The sequence below is a fragment of the Balearica regulorum genome, chromosome 5 (assembly GCF_011004875.1).
Source record: "Balearica regulorum gibbericeps isolate bBalReg1 chromosome 5, bBalReg1.pri, whole genome shotgun sequence".
Taxonomy (NCBI): domain Eukaryota; kingdom Metazoa; phylum Chordata; class Aves; order Gruiformes; family Gruidae; genus Balearica; species Balearica regulorum.
The window spans coordinates 35,241,203-35,261,561 of NC_046188.1; the positions used below are offsets into that span (position 1 = coordinate 35,241,203).

At 35.9% G+C, this 20,359-nt stretch overlaps 1 protein-coding gene across 1 annotated transcript in view; it reads right to left on the reverse strand.

Annotated features, from left to right (window-relative positions):
- Positions 1-20,359, reverse strand: part of FMN1 (formin 1) — a 149,631-nt gene that overhangs the window by 37,635 nt on the left and 91,637 nt on the right. The window contains 1 exon segment of the mRNA XM_075753012.1: positions 10,835-10,927. Coding sequence (XP_075609127.1) covers positions 10,835-10,927 — 93 coding nt within the window.

The following is a 20,359-nucleotide window of genomic DNA, read 5'->3' on the forward strand; positions in this document are numbered from 1 at the left end:
TGGGACAAAGTTTAGATAGCTGAAAAATCCTGATGCTAAAAAGTTCGAATTGATTTACATGCCATGAAAGAAGTGCTGTGCCAATCAATTCCATACATACATCCCTTAAAAGAAATAAACCTACTGATTTCTCCACCTCTGTCAAGGTGTTCACAAAGCAGCAACGTAAGGGGTCTTCCCAGGACAAAGGTGCGTTTTTAAATATCTTGCCCCGGCACCTGAAGATATCACAGGAGTTGTTGCAGGAAAGGCTGAATGATGACCTGAAATCAGACTTCTCTTACATTTGGGAGAACTCTGTCTTTTATCACAGCTGTAATCTTACAACACTGTATCATCCATATGTTTTTACTCTGTCATTCTCCAATTTTGAGAGCTTAGGAGCAACCTGGTGCTTTGTCTTTTAATTAGCTTCAAGTTTCTGAGAATTGCCCTATGGACATTGCGATTGTTATTTTTGTTCTCAAAACAAATAGTCCTGCTACATCCTGTTCAACAAGTTTGGGTGTCAAATTTATTTATCTTTTTTTCTTAGAAAGAAGCTTCCTTCTGATGGCTATTTCCTGTCTGGCCTACAGATTTCACCTGTTATCATTGCTTAAAAAAGAAAAACATAGTTTACCTCATAACAGATCTAATCCAGAGACCTCCAATTTCCTGCTGATATCAGTATCTAGTATTTTTATCAATCATGCTCAAAAGCATTAAAACAGGATACTCATGTGTTTGCACAGGTACGAAACATAATTGAGAAAAATTATGAACATACTAAAACTACAAAAGTCTAGAGAGAAATTCTACATAAATTCATACCAGATTAAGCTGTTATTGTCATAATCAGTTTGTATGATGGTAGCAGTGAAGGGTATTTCCGAGCTTAATCCAAAGACTATGGTGTGAAATTACAGAGTACAAGGGACAAACATAAGGTGAGAGTGACCAATGTGATGGTAGGTATTGAAGGCTTTCGAGAGCAAGTGTGTTTGGGCCCTTAATAAATAACAAAGTGCATTAATCTCTTCTATCCAGTGCTTTCCCATTCTTGACTCTGCTCTTTCCTTGCAGTAATAGCTTCCATATATGTAAGCACTTGCTCATAGGATATATAATCTAAAGTAATCAATCAGTGAGCATCCTGATTTCCTGCCAAGAAAAGCTTTGACAGGGATTTAAATTCTATTAGTTCACTGACTTTGAATATCAGTAGGGCAAGACAAGGATGTAACTAGCAGAGCAAATCCAAATAAACTGCATGCTAGTGGTATTGACTGCAGTACAGAGAATAATGACACAAGAAGATAAGTAGATAAACAGGAAATCATGCAGGAAATTCATAAGAATACCATAAAGAAGAAGAAAGCAGCTGGACTAAAAGAATAGTCTAAGAGGATCCATGTGAAAAGCCAACATATATAACCTACGGTTCTGTTTACCTATAAGCCTATGATACAGGCACTGGAAGAAATCCAGTGGAATTGAACAGAAAATAAGGGTTTCAATGAGAAATACTAGACTCCAGACAGCTGATAGTGGTTATACTAAAAGGCATCTGTAATTCTAGGTATAGATTTTATAACTATCATATACATCATAATTTTTTTTATTAAATCGAGGGTATCAAACTAATATGCATTATGTCACTCGCTGTTACCGGAAATCTTTCTCTATCATGAAATGCCAGTGACTTTGCAGCAGCCATGGTAATTCAGTGTAACACAATCAAACTGAAAAGAAGCCAGAAGGAACCGTTGTCTCGAAGAGATTCTTTCCTTGTCTTCTAAGAGAGGATGACATTGCATTTTTAATTACAAGTCCTTCTGAACTGCATTCACATTACACATTCTAAGGGAATGCAACCCTCCAATTTTTATAGTAAGTCATGATATAGTGGAACTGATTATAGCAATTTGATGCATATCTGTCTCAAAAAAAAAAAAGCAATTGAAAGTTTCCTGAAAAGTCATAGTTTCAATTAACATCAATTTTTAGGACTTTGATGCTGGTAATTCTTCTGGTAGTGTAGGAGGAAACATTCATTTCAGAGCAAATTCTTGCTCTTTGAATCAGCTCACTGTCAATATTGCATTAGTTAGAGTCATATGGATGCAATCACATTCCAGGACACCTTATTTGGTGTCTCATGGACTGAGGCTATTGTCAAGCTATATAGTCTCAGAGTACCACAGCAATAAGGTTCTGTGCTTTGCAGACTCATGCCAATTTATGTAAATCACTCTTTCATCTGTTTAAATACAACGATCTTTGAGTGATGAAAACAGTTATGACTGTCACAAACAGTTTGAAAGATTAAAGTAATTCTGCTGCTGGCATATAAAACAGCGTTCCACATCTAAACACAAACTTTGCCTGGGCTGTAATGTCATTGCTGGGAAGGATAAAAAGTTTTAAGCAAACATTATCACTGTGAGGAAGTATGACATATTTTTCATGTTTGACACTGGACATAAATATCCTCCCACACTGTTTAATGTGAGAACTGCATATGTGTGGCAGAGATAATAAAACATCCCAGTGAAAACAAATGAAGAGGAAAAAAAGGAGTTCTGATAAGTAGAACGGAAAATAAAGCTTTGAAGTTAAAAGTCTTCATATTTGTACAGTTTATTCACAAAAGGAAGAATCAGTATTTGATACGTAGACTGGATAGTGACAGAATCTGCAAGAGAGTCTGATGTCCCGTAGAACTGGTTATCTTTACAGACACATGATTTTTGGTTGACAGAATTGCAGGTAACAGAAAATCAGGGCAACTGTAAGATCCTTGTAAGTGCTACTGCTCTGCTGCTGCTGTTTACACACTATATTCTAAAAGGCAGCTGTTACTGAAATTTGGTGGTCTTAAAAAATACTCTTGGTTTTCTTGCTTCACTTATTCAGCATTAAAATGTTCAAGAGCTTGACTAACAAAATGGAACACAAGTACCATAATCCGATATGTAGATTAAGGTAGAGGAGTACAACGCTAGTGGGAAGACAAGTATGTGACTTAGTTTCCTATGCAGTTTTAGAATATTTCTCTTTCTGTTAATAGTCTTCTTGGGGAGAAAAGCTATATTTTTACCGCAGAGAAGCAAGAATTTTAAATATTTCTCAGGGTCTTCTGATATTTTGGTAAATCATTACAGGCAAGCTCTACCAAACTGCTATGAATAAGGATTTAAAACATAATCTCTATATCTGTTTTAAAAACAACAATATAACGTTGTCAGATTGTTAAAGGAAACAAGTGCCAATGTAAATTTCTTCCTAATCTTTGACTCCAGTAGAATTTATAAAAGTATGTCCTGTTGACAGTAAAAGAGAAATAAGAAATATTATTGTATTGTAAAAATGGTACTGGTAATAGTGTCTTGGAGTATTCTTGATTTCTGATTCACTAGTACTAAATGCCATTAGCATCCCGCTTTGTACTTCATAGACTGCTTTGATTGAAAAGCAGAAGAGTTTTGAGTGGAAAAACTTTTTTTGCTGAAATAGAAGGAATTATACTATTATTCTCCTACACTCAAAATACATATGGGGCTATAAACTAAGAAAGGAAGGTTGATTTCCCTGGGTTAATACAATGGGTACTACTAGATGAAGAGAATAAATCAGTACATATGAGCATCTATAGCACAAGAACAACATTTAAGATGGAATATTTATATACCCAGGAACAAGCAGGAAATAATCAAGAAATTGAAAGCCTGTCAGCTGAAATATACTATGGTATAGTTAATGAAAAGTTGGTGGCATAAATTTATTATATGAAATCTGTTATAAGATGGTTTTTATGTATTATTGAGGAAGAAAATGCAAACAAGTAAAGTTGGGTGAAAATAAATTTGAGATGGTAACAAGTAATGTGATACTAAAATTATTTGAGTAGGGGTATTGGGAATGAAAACCAACAATAATAGAAATATCTTCCTGGTGCTAGCTTGAAATCAAGATCTAAATGATTTAGGCTTTCAATCATTTGGTTAAAAGAAGTCAAATATACTTCAACAAGGTTTCATTTAGAACTCTGTGATCTAAAAAACAGTGATTCCAAATAAAGAATCAATATTTCATCTTCTTACTGCTGAACAAATTTGTAAGAAAATACGGAATCACAGTATCCAATAAGAATTTGTTACTTTTTGTAATTGCAGTAACCTAGATCAACCAATTCATGTGAAATTGAGTCACGCATTGGAAAAGGCCACAAGGTCGCTCTCTGCCTTTTTAGGCAGCCAGGTACGTTACGGAATCACACCAGTGCCCCTGTTTATCCTCCCTATTCTCACGTCAGAGTGTAGCAGTTTTGATCAGAGTTTCTGGACAGTACACTTGGATGTTGTTTTCTCATAACATTTCTTAATGTCTTGGTATAATCTCCCCAAGAATAATATAAATCAGAAAGTAGTTAACATACAAGTGAAGCAGGTTACCTTAGAATTATTTCTTATTTTGTTTCTCATTGGACTACCTCGACAATCCTCTACAGTGCATTCCAACAGCCAAATGAGGAAATGTGGATCAAAGCTCCTGTTCTGCACCAGAAATACATTAAAAAGTGCAATAGACTGGATGCATGCCCAGGTAGCTACTGCAACCTGGCTAAAATTATTAAGAAGAAATCACTCAGCAGTAAAAATCAGATTTATGGACATTTTCCATGTGGTTGTTAACCTTCTCTGAAAAAAGCACTACCTCCTGACATAATGCTGCGGTGAGTAGCTTGGTCTATGACTCTGTTTTTCTATTGTACAGTCCTGTGACTGCACAGCGTTAATCTTTTACGTAGTATAAGACATACAGCAGCTGCAGCGAAGCAGTGCACTTAACCAATGTTTCCGAAGTGCTAGGCTAGAATTCTAAACACAGAACTATGTCTTTTACTATGGGATTAATCTCAAAAGATCTACTCTATTTGACAAATCCCTCCCTCTCCATCTTGCTTGTTACCTTGGACGCTTCAGTGTATCATCTGCCTTTTCCAAACAGCTTTGCTTTCCACTATTAATGATTTTCAAAAAGTGTTCTGCCTTGACATCAGACTACTTGCTTCCCAGACGCTGCTGTAAATTAAATGAATTCCTTTAACAGCAAAGTCTTCATCATCAAGATGCTTTATTCTCAGAGAAATGAAGAGAGGCAGCTATGCCTTTCCTGTGCTAACTGCTACAAAGCATAAAGAGTTTTTGATTTGCACATTCCAGTATATGAGGGAGGAAATCGAGCCCAGATTAAAGTTTTTACATACTTTCTGACCTGGAACCAATGAAGGGGAATTTGGGACCAGATTTTGCAAGATCTTGCATGAATCAGTGTTATGCATTTCCACAGTTATTAAAATGGACAAACAATATGAAATAGTCAAGTGGCAAAATAAGAAATAAATTTTATTAGGGCAAGTTGCCTACTCCTGTATGTCAATTACTTTCTGGTTTGTATTACTCTTGAGAGAATCCACAAGGAGAATAAAAAATGTCATGAAAAACTAACACCAATGGCTGCTGGCCAGCATCCCTTCTAGTGAGCTTCGTAGCTGCAGTAATCAAACTCACCCTTTTCTCCTTTTCAAAATAGAGTATTTTGCATCTTTCTCATATTCATCTAATTATTCTGATTTTTTTTTTTTGAGTGAAATAGCTTCATATATAAAGAGGAGTTTTCTTCCAAGCAATTCTGAGCAAGAATTTCATAAACTAAGGAGCATTCCAAACCGACCATTAATTTCAAAGTTTTTTTTGTATATCATGGCAATTTAAATGGAAAACATTATGAACATATTTCTGGAAAAACAAATAAATAATACTACAGTAATTCCACTGAAAATACAGTAAGTGTATAATAATTTATAGTAATTCTTAGGTCTCCATATGATAGTAAAGCTAATGTAATTTGTTGCATATAATATAAGTAAACCTACTAAAGATTATTTCCACTTTGAGAATAATCTAAGCCCTTTTCAAAAAGCATGGGCATACCAAATACAGCTAATGAAGCATTAGCACAGTTTACACACCAATTCTTTCATGTGGGAACCAGAAAGTACTTGACAAAGATTATCTTTCACTGAAAAAAAAAAAAAAAAAAAAAAGCAAGACTATTTAACATTCTGTGTACCAGAAAAGTGAAGTGCTCTCTGAAAAAGAGATTAACCAACTATTCTAGCATCACATATCAAGCAGCAAAACTGGGAATCAAATCTAAAGGTTCTGGCACCTAATTCCCTGTTCAAGGCACCAGGCTACATTACATCCAGTTGTACAAAACAGCACTGACATCAGCAGAAGTACAGTTTATCCCCTCTAGCATTTTAGAATGTCAGTCTCCATAACAGTCTTCAGTGTTTTTTGTTACAACAGAGCAAGTATTAGATTTAATTGCTATTAATTGTAATTAGGAAATGTAAACAGTTCAGTTTAAGCAAATCATATGTTTGTTTCTTACAGTATTTCCAACTTAGCATTGACTAGAAATTATGCGAAATTGTGCGTGTGAGAAAAACCTGAATATCTATGAGTTCCAGCCCTATTTTCAAGCCAGAAGTTTCAGAAAAGCGTCTGAGCTTTGGATACTTGCTGTGAGCTGGCAGAAAGATAACAGACAGTTTTTTCTTACATTTGCTTAAACCAGCCACAATTCTTTTTTAAACAAACAAAACTGAAAGCAGATGCTTAACGGATGCTGAGTATTATCAGTTAACTCCTAATTTCAGAGAAACAGCTGAGTTTCCAGACACTTATCTAAACTGAACCTCTGAGCTTGATATTTGTCCAATGCCTATCCTAGTACCATAACTCAAGATGGGTTTCTGTGTGTTATTTTTACCTATCTTCAGTGTAGAATTTTACAGGATTTCCATTGTAATGCCACAGAAATTACCACTCACTAATTATAAAGATTCAAATCAATCAGGTGACTGAAAGAGATATAGGGTCAATAATTATAGGATCTGACAACCTATTGACAACTCATCTCAGAAGAAGGTAGATGAAACAGAAATGTCCAGAAAGATGAGAAGTAAATTAGACAAAATTAAATGCGTATAATTAGATACCATAAAACATAATATTATAAAGCAAAAGGAGAACAAGAGAACATAAGAAAAAAGTGGACAAGTGAGCAATACCTGTGGTTTTGCTCTTTTGAGAATACAAAAAACCTGAAACATTAAAAAGTGTCCAATAAATTTAATAATTTATAGAAAGAACTCATTGTCCCAGGAATGTGTCTCGGGTTTGGTTGGGTTTTTTCTGTTTGTTTTTTTAATGTATATACTATTCACCAACATAAGGATAAAATTTTCTGTTACACTGACAAAGATAAATATATCTCAATTTCCACATCAATAAGCATAAACAGGGCAAATGTTTGGAGGAATATGTTTTTCTATTTGACATGGTAACGTACAACTAAATTGCAAATTTCTCTAAAGCAGAACTAATCTTCTTCCAAGATCAACTGGGCATTTTTATAATTTTCCATTCACCAGAAAACAGGGTAGCTCAGCTTTGCAGGAGAAACCAAGTACTGTTGCCTTTACTTTTGGGGACTGTGGTGATATGCATTTGCTATTCTTTCTGCTGGTTTTAGCTGGGGTGGAGTTAACCTTCCTCATAGCAGCTGGTATGGTGCCGTGTATTGGATTTGTGATCAAAATAGTGTTGATAACACACCCATGTTTTAGCTATTGCTGAACAGTGCTTGCACAGCATCGAGACCTTCTCTATTTCTAATGCCCACCCCCAGAAAATAGGCTGGGGGTGCACGAGAAGTTGGGAGGGGCCACAGCTGGGACAGCTGACCCCAGCTGACCAAAGGGATAACCCAAACCATATGACATCATGCTTAGCAATAAATCTGGGGAAAGAAGGAGGAAAGGGTGAGGAAGTTCAGAGTTATGGTGTTTGTCTTCCCATGTAGTGGTTATGCGTGATGGAGCCCTGCTTTCCTGGAAATGGCTCAACACCTGCCTGCCGTGGGAAGTGGTGAATGAATTCCTGGTTTTGCTTTGCTTGTGCGCATAGCTTTTGCTTTCCCTATTAAATTGTCTTTATATCAACCCATGAGTGTTCTCTCTTTTACTGTTCCAACCCTCTTTCCCACCCCAGCGAGAGGGAGTGAGTGAGTAGCTGTGTGGTGCTTAGCTCCCTGCAGGACTAACCACAACCGTCCCCACGAGATCCAGGGTGTAATAAGAATTACAGAACCTGTGATATGATCGTAGAAGACATCATTTGATTAGGGTCTTGGCAAGACCTGGGCAAAATTGAATTATCTATACCTGAGTCTATCATTTTGACTGCTCTGCTCTGCTGCATTTCTGGCCAGTAGTGAGAAAAGCATACAGACCATTCATTTCTGAGCTGCTTTAACAGGGTAATTCATATAGTACCATGAATGAATTAATCTATAAAAGATACAATTACACTGATCTGCTACAAGACTTTGGGAAGTAAGACCAAGACGCATGCTGGAGATCATAATGGTTCTGTAGAAATATATATAGTATTACCTCAATGTTGATGTTATTGTCAAACGTAAGTGAAAATTTCCAGTTTAAATTGGAAAGACAATACAACTGTCCTGCAGTGACATAAAGATTTCCATTATAATTTTTTTGTTTTACAAGTTCTGTGGCAAGAAATCTGCAGCTTTAATACTGTCCACATACACTTGAAACTAAAAGAAAAAACATATCAAATAAATATATCCATTGAACTCCATGGTCTGGGAGAAGAGTGACGAAGAGTCTTAGTTTATTTAACAATACAATTTAACAGGGACTGCTACTTTTAAAGCATCTTGTTTTCACTTATCAAAGTATTTAGTAAGCTAGCCTCATGAAATAAAGTTATTAAAAAGACATTAGGACAAACTTTACAAAAAGGATTAAGTTAATTCAGAAATTATTACAACAATCTGAATAATCACTAATAGTAAGTAAACATTCTGCATGGATTAGTAGATTCAGATAGTTCACTTGACTTCTCAGACAGCAAACTGTTAAACTGTTCATGATTTCTGTGAGAAATACTAGCCCTTTGGTAATATTTAATTCTTAAAAATTCTTAATATAGTCATCAGAAATGCAGCACATACTCTGTTTACCCATGTGCTGGTTTTGCGTGGCAAGGTTTTGGTAGCGGGGGGGGCTACAGGGGTGGCTTCTGTGAGAAGCTGCTAGAAGCTTCCCCTGTGTCTGACAGAGCCAATGCCAGCCAGCTCCAAGATGGACCCGCCGCTGGCCAAGGCCAAGCCAATCAGCGCCTCTGTGATAACATATTTAAGAAAGAGAAAAAAAACAGTTAGAGAGAGCTTTTGCAGCCAGAGAGAGGAGTGAGAAGATGTAAGAAACTCTGCAGACACCAAGGTCAGTGCAGAAAGAGGGGGAGGAAGTGCTCCAGGTACCAGAGCAAGATCCCCCTGCAGCCCGTGGTGAAGACCATGGTGAAGCAGGCTGTCCCCCTGCAGCCCATGGAGGAAGGATGAGGGGGTGTAGAGATTCCACCTGCAGCCCATGGAGGACCCCACGCTGGAGCAGGTGGAGACACCTGAAGGAGGCTGTGACCCCGTGGGAAGCCCGCGCTGGAGCAAGCTCCTGGCAGGACCTGTGGACCCGTGGAGAGAGGAGCCCACGCCAGAGCAGGTTTGCTGACAGGACTTGTGACCCCGTGGGTGACCCACGCTGGAGCAGTTGGTGAAGGACTGTAGCCCCTGGGAGGGACCCCATGCTGGAGCAGGGGAACGATGAGAGGAGTCCTCCCCCTGAGGATGAAGGAGCGGCAGAAACAACGTGTGCTGAACTGACCATAACCCCCGTTCCCCGTCCCCCTGTGCCGCTGAGGGGGGTGGAGGTTGAAGCCAGGAGTGAAGTTGAGCCCGGGAAGATGGGAGGGGTGGGGGGAGGTGTTTTTAAGATTTGGTTTTATTTCTCATTCCTCTACTCTGTTTTGCTTAGTAATAAATAAGATGAATTTCCTCTCTAAGTTCAGTCTGTTTTGCTCGTGATGATAATTAGTGAGTGATCTCTCCCTGTCCTTATCTTGACCCATAAGTTTTTTTTTTAGTTATACCTTTTCTCCCCTATCTAGAGAAGGAGGGGAGTGATAGAGTGGCTCTGGTGGGCACCTGGCCCCCAGCGCGGGTCGACCCACTACAACCCAAACAGTCTGTACACCTACAACCTGGGGTGAAAAGAAATAATCTTTTCCCCTATGTATTTTGCACTGGGAATCAGAGTCTGGGAAACAGGTGAGAGCAGGACTGCTCTTTTCAACAATGGCAACCTGTGTTTACATCACCATTTTGAACTGATGATCACATTGTACTTTGGATCTCACCCCTGTTGTCTCCAGACTCTACCCTGGTAAATCACATCCTTCCGCATATTTCTACAAGACAAAATCTTTAAATCTGAATTCATCAGCCCACACTATCTATAAAAGATGCCATTACTTCATGGATATATGTGGACTTTCTCCAGAAAGGTATTTTTCATTCTAGTCTTTTATAAACTTGAAGCTTTATATTCGGTCTGATAAATTTGGTCCATGATAAATATATCTTTCATTTTGCCTACAAGTATTGATAAAGAACAAGGCAGAAAATACTCAGTAGGAAATGGGTGAGATCAAGGGAACAATTATCTTTGACAAGTGATGTCCAAGACCTGTGTAACCATTATTAACATATATTAGGTACATTAGGAACATAATCCATAACAGATAGTAGGAATTTTCAGAGGCAACAGATATTTAATGCAGCTTACATTATGTATAACTTTGTAAACCACTACACTATTTGCCAAAAAAAATTTTTTTTCAAATGTGGTTACCTTTCTGGAAGAATTCCTCCAATTTCTCCTTGAAGGGCTGGAGATGCTCTTCAGAAGACTCTCTGCAAACTAACTTCATCTGCTTTTCAGAGGCTACAAAAAGAAGTTGAGAGACATTTGTGGCAGAATCTGTTTACCAGAAGTAGGTGTCAAAACTCTAGAAGCCTATATCTAAATTAGTCACCTAGATGTACTTTAGAGGAAATAGAAATAAATAAGCACTAAGGAATCCAGCAATTACATTAAAATAAAAAAATACCAATACTAGTCTAGCATACCAAATAGAAAAATTTATACTTGTTTAAAGAGTGGAATTTGTCTTTCGTAATGACTTTGTCCTAAAACTCCAGCTGTGTGCTGAGAATTGTCACTAACACAGCGTGCCTCACACACAAATTCTAGATGGCGTTTAAAGCTCTAAACTTTGTTTCTGTGGTGAGTGGAGGATGCCTTGTATCGGGAATGATTTTAATCAGTCAATGCCAGGCATCCTATACTCAACCATTTTTCCTAACACAGATGCAAGAACTCAGCTTAAGTGTTCAAATTCTAGGCTGTGACATGAAATAGTAGAAGTCTGTAAGAAAGTTAACTTAGATCTAACTGCAATTTGTTTACTATTTAATCTATTTTAAGACCTGATGCCATGCCAATTTCTAAAAAACTCCAGGTTATTCACCAATTTTAACATTCCTAGAACTTCTAGTAAACTTTGTAGCATTTCACATTAAAGATGCAATGAGACTGTTAGAAATCAAAATGTAATTACCTTCCAATTAGCAACTGAATTTATGAACTACTGTAAGATATTTTTTGTCCACAACTCTTCATCCCCAAGAAGCTAAATTTAGATGGAAATTTATTTTGGAGTTAAACCCAAGAGTTACAGTTTGGCTGCATGAAACATATTCACACCATATTGCTACCACCATTATATAATTCAACTTATCGCAGCAAAAGTTAATACAAAACTGTGGAATCAGAAGTTGAGAATTCATAATTAAAATGTCATATTAATGTAAGTTCGCAGTGCAGTGAAAAAAGTCAATGGAAGGTTGAAAACAGATGCATACATTGTATTGTACAACTGGTAGTGTGCCTGTAATACTCTTGGACCACCAGGACTTACTAAAAAACCCCCAGTTTTTCAATTAATTGAGATAAGAAATACATTTGGACAGTTGTTGTTACAGAAAAATACTGAAGAGATACCTGATCCCTCCTAAGTGTATATTTTAATTTAGCATCCCTCCACAACTCATGTAGGTTGTGGACTATGACATTACTGGGGAGCTCCAGAACTTATGTAAAATGGCCTTGGCTACAGTCTGAGTTTATCTTTAATCTCTAGTCTTGCAATCCGTAGCATAAGACAGACCTTCGAAACTGTTCAGAGTAAAGTTAATGGATATTTGTTTGCATGCCAGATAGTAGGCAGAATGGAGCATTAATTTAAACATAACAGATTGGGAAAGAAAGTAGTTTATTAGGTGCTGAGTTATGTGTCTTTAATAAATTAAATTAAGTAAAACAAATCAGAAACCAGGCAAGTTTATATGACTTTTAAAGGTTATTTTCTTATGATACATGTCTCTTACCATTAAAAATCTGAACTTTCCATGACTGTTATCATACACTGAAAGAAATTTACGTATACTCAACATTTATGTTTGTAGAATTAGAAGGAGATTTCTACAGCTATTGAAGCAAATTGTAACACTTTGGAAGAAGATGGACACATTAGAATTGTATGGTGGAAAAAATCTAGCAAAATAATTGAGTATTGTTAAGATTCTGGCTGGAAGTTCGAACAAAGTAGCAGCTACAGGTTTGTGGGTTTTCTTTGTGTTTAAAAAAATACAGAAAATTATATAAGACAATATTTAGAAACTCCTTTAGATACATATAAAATGACAAAAGTGTAAAAGTAATAGTACATTATTTTGGGCATTTGGTAAACAGTGACTATAGAATGCACATGATTACTACAATCATATAAGTTTGCAATGATTACAAGCCAAAAATTATTTTTTAATAATCTTAAAGAAATTTTCGTAAATATATATAGAGGTAGATTTCTACGAATATGTATCATAATAATAACCTGGTAGCTCTGGTAGTAGCTAAACATACTCTAACATACTCTAGAAAGGTGTTTTCCCAAACATATGGTGTTGCTAATGCATTGTCTGGAGTATTGAAAGCTTCCTAGATGTTTCTTACAAGCTTTAATAACACAAGATTTAGAAAAGTTACTCAGATATGTCCCATGTAAATATTTAAATGACTAAGAATGAATTGTTTCTAAAATAAAAAGAAAACATATATAAACCCCCTTCTATATATATATATATATATAAAATAAATAAAGATGACTGACATTAACCTTAATCAGATGACAAAAGCTACAGGAAAATATGGACAAGAAGAAGTACCAGCATATAGAGAAAAAATTGATTTGGATAGTGAATTCTTAAGAAGAACCCTAACATCCTTAACAAGAAGATTAACATTTGGAATGAGGGGAGAGGAAGAGTAAGAAGAAAGGCACAGAAGAGAAGAGCAAATGAGGCAGATGACATAGAATAAGTGAATCAGGGATGCTGATTAAAATGCTAAAAGTTTGAGACAAGATGAAATGAGATGAGCTACCAGTTTGCATTGCTTAAGTCATCTTGAAACAATGAAACTGAAAGAGACAGAAGACGTCAAGTAAATGCTGGCAGACTCTAAGAATTTACATTATTGGAAAGCCTTAAAAAGAGACCTTTGGATGATTCTCTGTGCTGATGATATTTAGCTAGAGATATCTGTCTAAAACTAAAATCTATCAGTTGACTTCCTGAAGTCTATTCAGATAACTGCCAAAATAGGCTGAAGGGCTCTGAGAAAGTTTTAGCTTTCAGTTAAAGGAATCAAGGACAAGGATGATGAAGTGAAAATCTGCTGATCACAAAAGCAATGTATTTGTCCTATACTGCTTAATCCTCCTTTAACTGACTCTGAATTTAGGTTACACTTCACTCAATAACCTATACTTTTGGACCACAAACAAACAAAAAGGTATCTGGGCAACTGAAGGTTAACTAATTCTGTTTAAAGACAAACGTACTGAAATATTTGGAAAAAATGTCAATTTATTTGCTTGCTCACATTAAAAGTAAGACACATCACATAGGTATGGAGTCACTGGCTGAAGGCAGTTCCACTTCAGCTGGAACTGCAGTCTCAAAAATTTTATACTCCTGCTGAAATCTCTCTAGTCTCGGTCTTCCCTTCAATAATGGATTGTCCTATGCAGAATAATGATTCATTGTTCAATACCTCTAAGAAAATGATGGCTAGGACCACCAACCAGATGTATCTTTTAGGCTGAAGAACCTTAGAACATCATCAAATTTGCCTGGGAATAGATATGGCAAAGACCAGTGGAAGTGTGTTCAAAGGAATCACAAATCAGATACAAATAAAGACATACTTGGAAGAGGAAAAAGATTTTCATGACAGGGCTAAATCAAAGGTTTGGAATTCTACATATTAAAGTCAGCTGGTCTTTGTCAATCTAGATTTGTAATAATAGTGAAAGGCTACCATACAACTCTATGACCAGCCTCAGTTCTACACAACGTAAGATAAAGGTTTCTGGTAACTAATATTAATAAGTTCGGGTGATTTTTGTTTTTGTTTTCTCAAAAAATTTACTTTAAATATATTGTTAAAAAAAAATAAATTACCAAGTCATGCCAAACATTGTATTAAAAAATTTAAACTGAAAAGTCCTGTTCCATCAGTTGCTCTGATTTTCTTTGCTACAAATGCTATAACGTGGGAGGGAAGATTGTATGATTTTTTAATATTTTGTTCTTATATTCACTACAATAGAAACCCTTTCCTTCTGAAATAAAATTATCTTAGCAAGGTTTTTTTTAGAATGACTCTGAGGTATTACGTATTCTTTCTTTGACATAAATTCTGAAAAGTTTCTTTCTGAAAAAAAATTCTGTCTGAAATTCTGAGGAATCTGAAGGAATTCTGAGGAATCTGACAGCTAGCACACCACACGTACACTTCTCCTCTCATCATCTCATTCCAGAATAATCATTTGAGAAAATAAACAACCTGTTTCATCATTACTGAGTTCAAACAGATGCAAATTCTCCATTATTGTAACAAACTTTTAGTTCCTTTTCTTGGTATGCATTGTATGTTAGTGAAATTAAATGTAATATGCTACTTTGAAAATTGTTTATTTCTAAATGAGCTATTGCAAAAAAAGAAAATAAGAGTGTGCAATAGTATTTGAAAGCCCTTACAAATTGTTGGATGTACATCATGCTTCACCCACTGCAAATCTTGGCCACAGAAATGGAAACCATTAGCAAAACATTAAAACAAAGCTGGAAACTGCTGATTATCAGTTTGCCACTGTCTTCAGATTTAATGCAGTACTTGGCTCAAAAAGTTCTTTAAAAATCCCCAATATAAGTGAAAATATTTACAAAATAGAATGTTTCTCACTTAATGCCTATTGGGCAATAGTCTTTTAAAACTCCACAGACACTTGTAAATCTGTCAAAAGAATCACTGCCCATAAACAAACTTTCACGTAAAGAGCATTTCAGTGTCAATCAGACAGGATTTGGAATTTTTTAAGCACCATTTTTAAAGTAAACGCAAAACCAGAAATAGTTTAATGTTGATAAAAGTGAATTACTAACTATTTACTCACCAGAACCCACCAGTAGCATTTACAGGAATCATCCTGACAGTGAAACCAAGTATCAACACTGTGAATTCCTATAAACCTGTCACTGACACTATCCCCCGTGAGTTATGCCACTGTGAAAGCTCCGAAACGTCGTGCCCGTCCCCCCGCCGCCCCGTCTGTTCAGAGCCCGGCAGGTTATACTGCCACGCTTGCTGGTTTACTTTCTTGTTATAATGCAGGCTTATCTTTGACAGGAGCGTTGCTATTTGAGAATTCTTTCTCACATCCTTTCTGTTCTGTTGTTTTAGAACCTTTTCTGCTTCAAAGGAGATTTGAAACCATAGCGCTAATGAATTCAATGTAGCACTAAATTTCTGTATGAGAGGATCCATGATTTTTTACAGTGCAGAAGCCTGTTACACTACTTGGGCCTATATACCCAAACAAGAATCTAATGAACTTCAGATAAAATGCATAAATTTAAATTATTCAGCAAGTGCTACTTAACTTCCTCATGATTCAGTTTGTTTGGGTTTTTGGGCATTACATTTTCTTACTTGCAAACAACTTTCCAAGTTAAACAACGAGTTACAGGAGATGCATGTTTACCTGTTGGACGCTGTTGCAGGATTTGATTATATTCTCTTGTTATTACATGCAACTTAGATACATATTTACTGCAGATAAGCCTGTAAGAATGTTAGTTTCATTACAATCCATTATATCTGTGCCATCTACAGCTCTTGTGCTTATTTAAAATCTTGCAAGTAAATGTTTCTTTTCAGACAGAATTTTAAATAAATGTGGAGAAGGGGGGAAGAGATTCATCTTGATTCCTTTGGAGTACAGTATAAGAATTTTGACAACTTCTAACTGCAAGTGGTTATGCTGCTACTGACCCAGAAAAGTTTCAGAGACCATATTTTATTTGCATTTTTAGACACACATTGATAACCTGTACAAATCTCAATGACGGCAACAGAGAAAGGGTCAAGCACTCACACCCTGGCTAGAGCTGGGGTGACTGATACAGAAGCCTCTGAACCAACTAGAGAGGGAAATGCCATGAAGTGGGGTGTGAGGTTTTCTGAGACAAAAAAATATCTGAGAAAAATGTAGAAGAGGATCGAATTGTGGTGGTACTCTATTCTCAAGCATTGTTTTTATTGTTTTAAATGAAGGTCGACAATTAATGCAAAAAAAATGTTAGCACACATAAAACTACATACACTGTTACATTACTAAATACACTTATGTAGTTACTGTTCTGTGAAGTTATTTTCAGCTAATTTAGAAGAAGAAACGTGTTTCTAGGCACAATTATTTTCTTCACTCATTAATAATTCAGTTTTCTTAAAAAGCCATTCCAGAGGATAGAAGCTAACCTGTAAAACTTGAAACAGTCTGATCTTTGTCTGTCTGAAAGAAATTTTCCTTGTGACAGACAGAAACAAGTATCTGTTTAGGTGCTCAAGCTCTCACGTGTAAATGAGACAGGACAACATTTCAGTGATAAGTGCTAAGCTGTGGAAAGTGAAATAATTGAATTAGTGGCATACAAAACACCCTGTAAAGTTCACCTGTTCTAATGGAGTTTTTAATGGAAGCTGAGAGGCAGTCATCTTGACAATTCTCACAAGTTTGATTGGATATTCTGGCTTTTTCTTTCAGATTTAAGATTTGTGAGCAGTTTTTGTTTATTTCTTTTACGTTTAATAACATTTTGAACTTTTACAGTATGTGATGGCATGCAGAGGAACTGTCAGACACGTATTAGTTTCAAGTAACCTAAAAGAAAATTTTTTTTTGCTCCTCGTTTTGTCAAAGGGTATCAACATTTTACATAAATCATTTAAAACTCTTTCTGCTGAGATTGTTCCCTAAGAATACATTTAACAAAATGAATGAAGACTGCTAGTAAAACTAAATATTTTTCACACCATAGCAACATATCTGAGACTCTGGTTAATGTGTTCTCTCTGAAATGGTAGTTTACATTCAGCGCGCCCTTCAGCAGACAAGCATACTGCAAGGGACGGAACAGCACATAGAAATGAATATAATGACTAAACCCTCATGATTTTCCAGTCGAGTTTGTAAGATTCCTTAAGAGATGCCAGCGCACATTATTAGTAGACAGTTTTGGTTTAGTGTCAAGATCAAAACATACGGACCTCCACGCATCATTAAGATCTGTCAGGAGTGTAGAAATGTGCGCTAGCAGAACCCGCTGAGAAAGCAGAACATTTCCCTTCTGTCTGAACACTACAAAAAATGAATATTTTCAAATTGAAGAGTCTTGTCTGGCCAATTTAGAGGAGGACAAAATTTTTAAGAAGCAATAATAATAATATTTTTAATCAGATGAGCTTAAGAATTTTACACTGCTAGGAAAAATAAAGACCTTTCCAACACAGAAACACATTATTACTTAGCGTACTGAACAGGGCATTACGTAGAAGAGAATTGCTGGGCAATGGCTGAAATACTATGCTCATGAGCTGAAATTGTAGAGGCCAGAGAAGTGATCTCCTGTTTCCCTCCGTACTGCTCGATCTCTGATTTTCTGTGCAAGACAGATCATAAAGTGCCACCTAATTAATTCTTCTACCAAGTTTATGGCTTTGGTTCAGCTAGAGCATCCTGCTTAGATTTAAAATAATGTAAATTCATAAACTACCTACAATATCAGCAGAAACGCTTCTGGAAGTGCTAATTAGCCTCACTACTCCTAATTTGTATACCACTATCTGAATTAATGTACTTTCAATCTTTGATCACTGGCAGTAAATACATAAGCGACCGCCTCAATTCTAGCAGAAATCTGCTTTTTCCTTTTACTGTATCCTCCCTCAAAGAGGAAATGCTGATGAGATCCACAAATATGAAGTCACTGTTCCTCCCAACACTAGCATTACACACTCTCCAAACGACATCATTCATTATCCACCATCCACATTGACAGGGACAATATTCCTCCTGTTCCCAGATGTGCGCTACCTGCTCCCAGATGTATACTACATAGTTATGTAACTAATGCTTAACACACACCCATACCTACATACATTTATTTATTTATATAAAAGGGCACACAGAAAAGTGCACCAAAAAAATCATAACTGTGGTATTTGCAGGAGTCTTAGCATTTGGAGAATTATTTTTAACAATAAATTTCTGAAGATTCTTTAGCCAAAGAAAAAATATAAAAGAAAAAACAGCATGCCATTGTTTAACCAACAGAAAGCTTTCTCTCTCGCCTTTGTGCACACATGCAGACATCTGCTTCCAGGGAATAAACTCTTCTAAAACATCATTGCTTTGCTCCTCTATTATATTTCTGAATCTTATTAAAACCATTCCATACTATTCTCTACTATCACAAACTAGAAAATCTAATGGAATTTTAAGAAATGATCCACTTAGGAAAATTTTCACTTAATGTATTCACATATGAACATTACAATGGAACACAGTCAAAATGTTAGTTTTATTGTAAAATAGAATCCAGTGAACATATACAAAATGTGTTTTTTAATGCCTGTGTTGTATCTTTGCCAATCAAAACAAACTGAAATATATCTCATCCTGCTGAGGCAAGACAACTGTTTCAAACTAGAGGTCAGAAACTCTGAGAAGGAAAAGAGCGTCATTTTGTCAACTCCTGAAAACAAAATAACTGTTTGTGTATGAAGCTGACCTTTGCTCCTCTCCTTATGCTGTTATATATCATGTAAGTGCTGGAAAATGCAAAAATTATAGCAATACTTACCAGGTAGAAAACAATGTGCTCCATTTGTGCTAGTGTCCAAGAAATAAGGCATGCGCCTACTTTGGCTCCTCATGTTCCACCACCCAGTTCTAATTTCTATTTGCCTGCATTTCCAAAATGTTGAGGTGAATTTTAAAATTTAAATGTATAATTAACATGAGGAAATTAAAGTGACTAGTTCCTGGAAAGTATCTTACAACTTCTCTGCTCCTGCTAGGAAAATTTTTCTAGAATATGTGTGTGACTCAGATGTCCAAATCCCACTTTTAAATTTAAATTAGACTAAGGTTTCAATGCTTGAAACTATTTTAGAAAGGCCTTTTAATACTCTTTTGAATACTATCCTCCTGTAATGAATAAACAATCACCTTATTAACAATCACCAAATATCTATTGATCCAACAAATTGTTTACAAAATTAACACTCAAAACTGATACAATATTTAGAATTTTCACGATGTGATCCTGTAACCTTACTGTCTATAAAGCAAACAATAGCCAAAACCTTTCAACATTGTTTGTCATTGCCCTACTGATAATTATTGTATCATGATTATACTAAAACTCTATTCCATTAAACAGACTTTATCTAAGTCCCATATCAGGTATGAGCTAATTGTTTATTCCATGTGAATAAACAATAATATGTTCAATTAATTTCTCCATCTGTGCTTACACAGAAATCCAACAAAGCTGAAAATATCCCAGTTAATTCATTGAAAACATCAATTAATCTCTAGAAAAAATAGTTCATAGTTAATTGGTGGACATTTTGTTGCAAAAACCTTTAACTCAGTTTGAAGTCTCTGATGGTACGACACACATTTAAGAATTTTAAATTAACTTCTTGTGAATAATACTGATTAAACTTCTTTCTTCTGTATATTTTCCTATTGGTAAATATATTCCCTTATAATCCTTGATAAAAGTAAATGTTGTTCAGGATTTTAAATCAGGAAAACCAGAGTTTTAGTCTTAAATAAGCATGAACCTAATTAATTTTTATTTTTGCAGCTTCCTCCTTGTCTCTATTTATAGTGACGGTGGC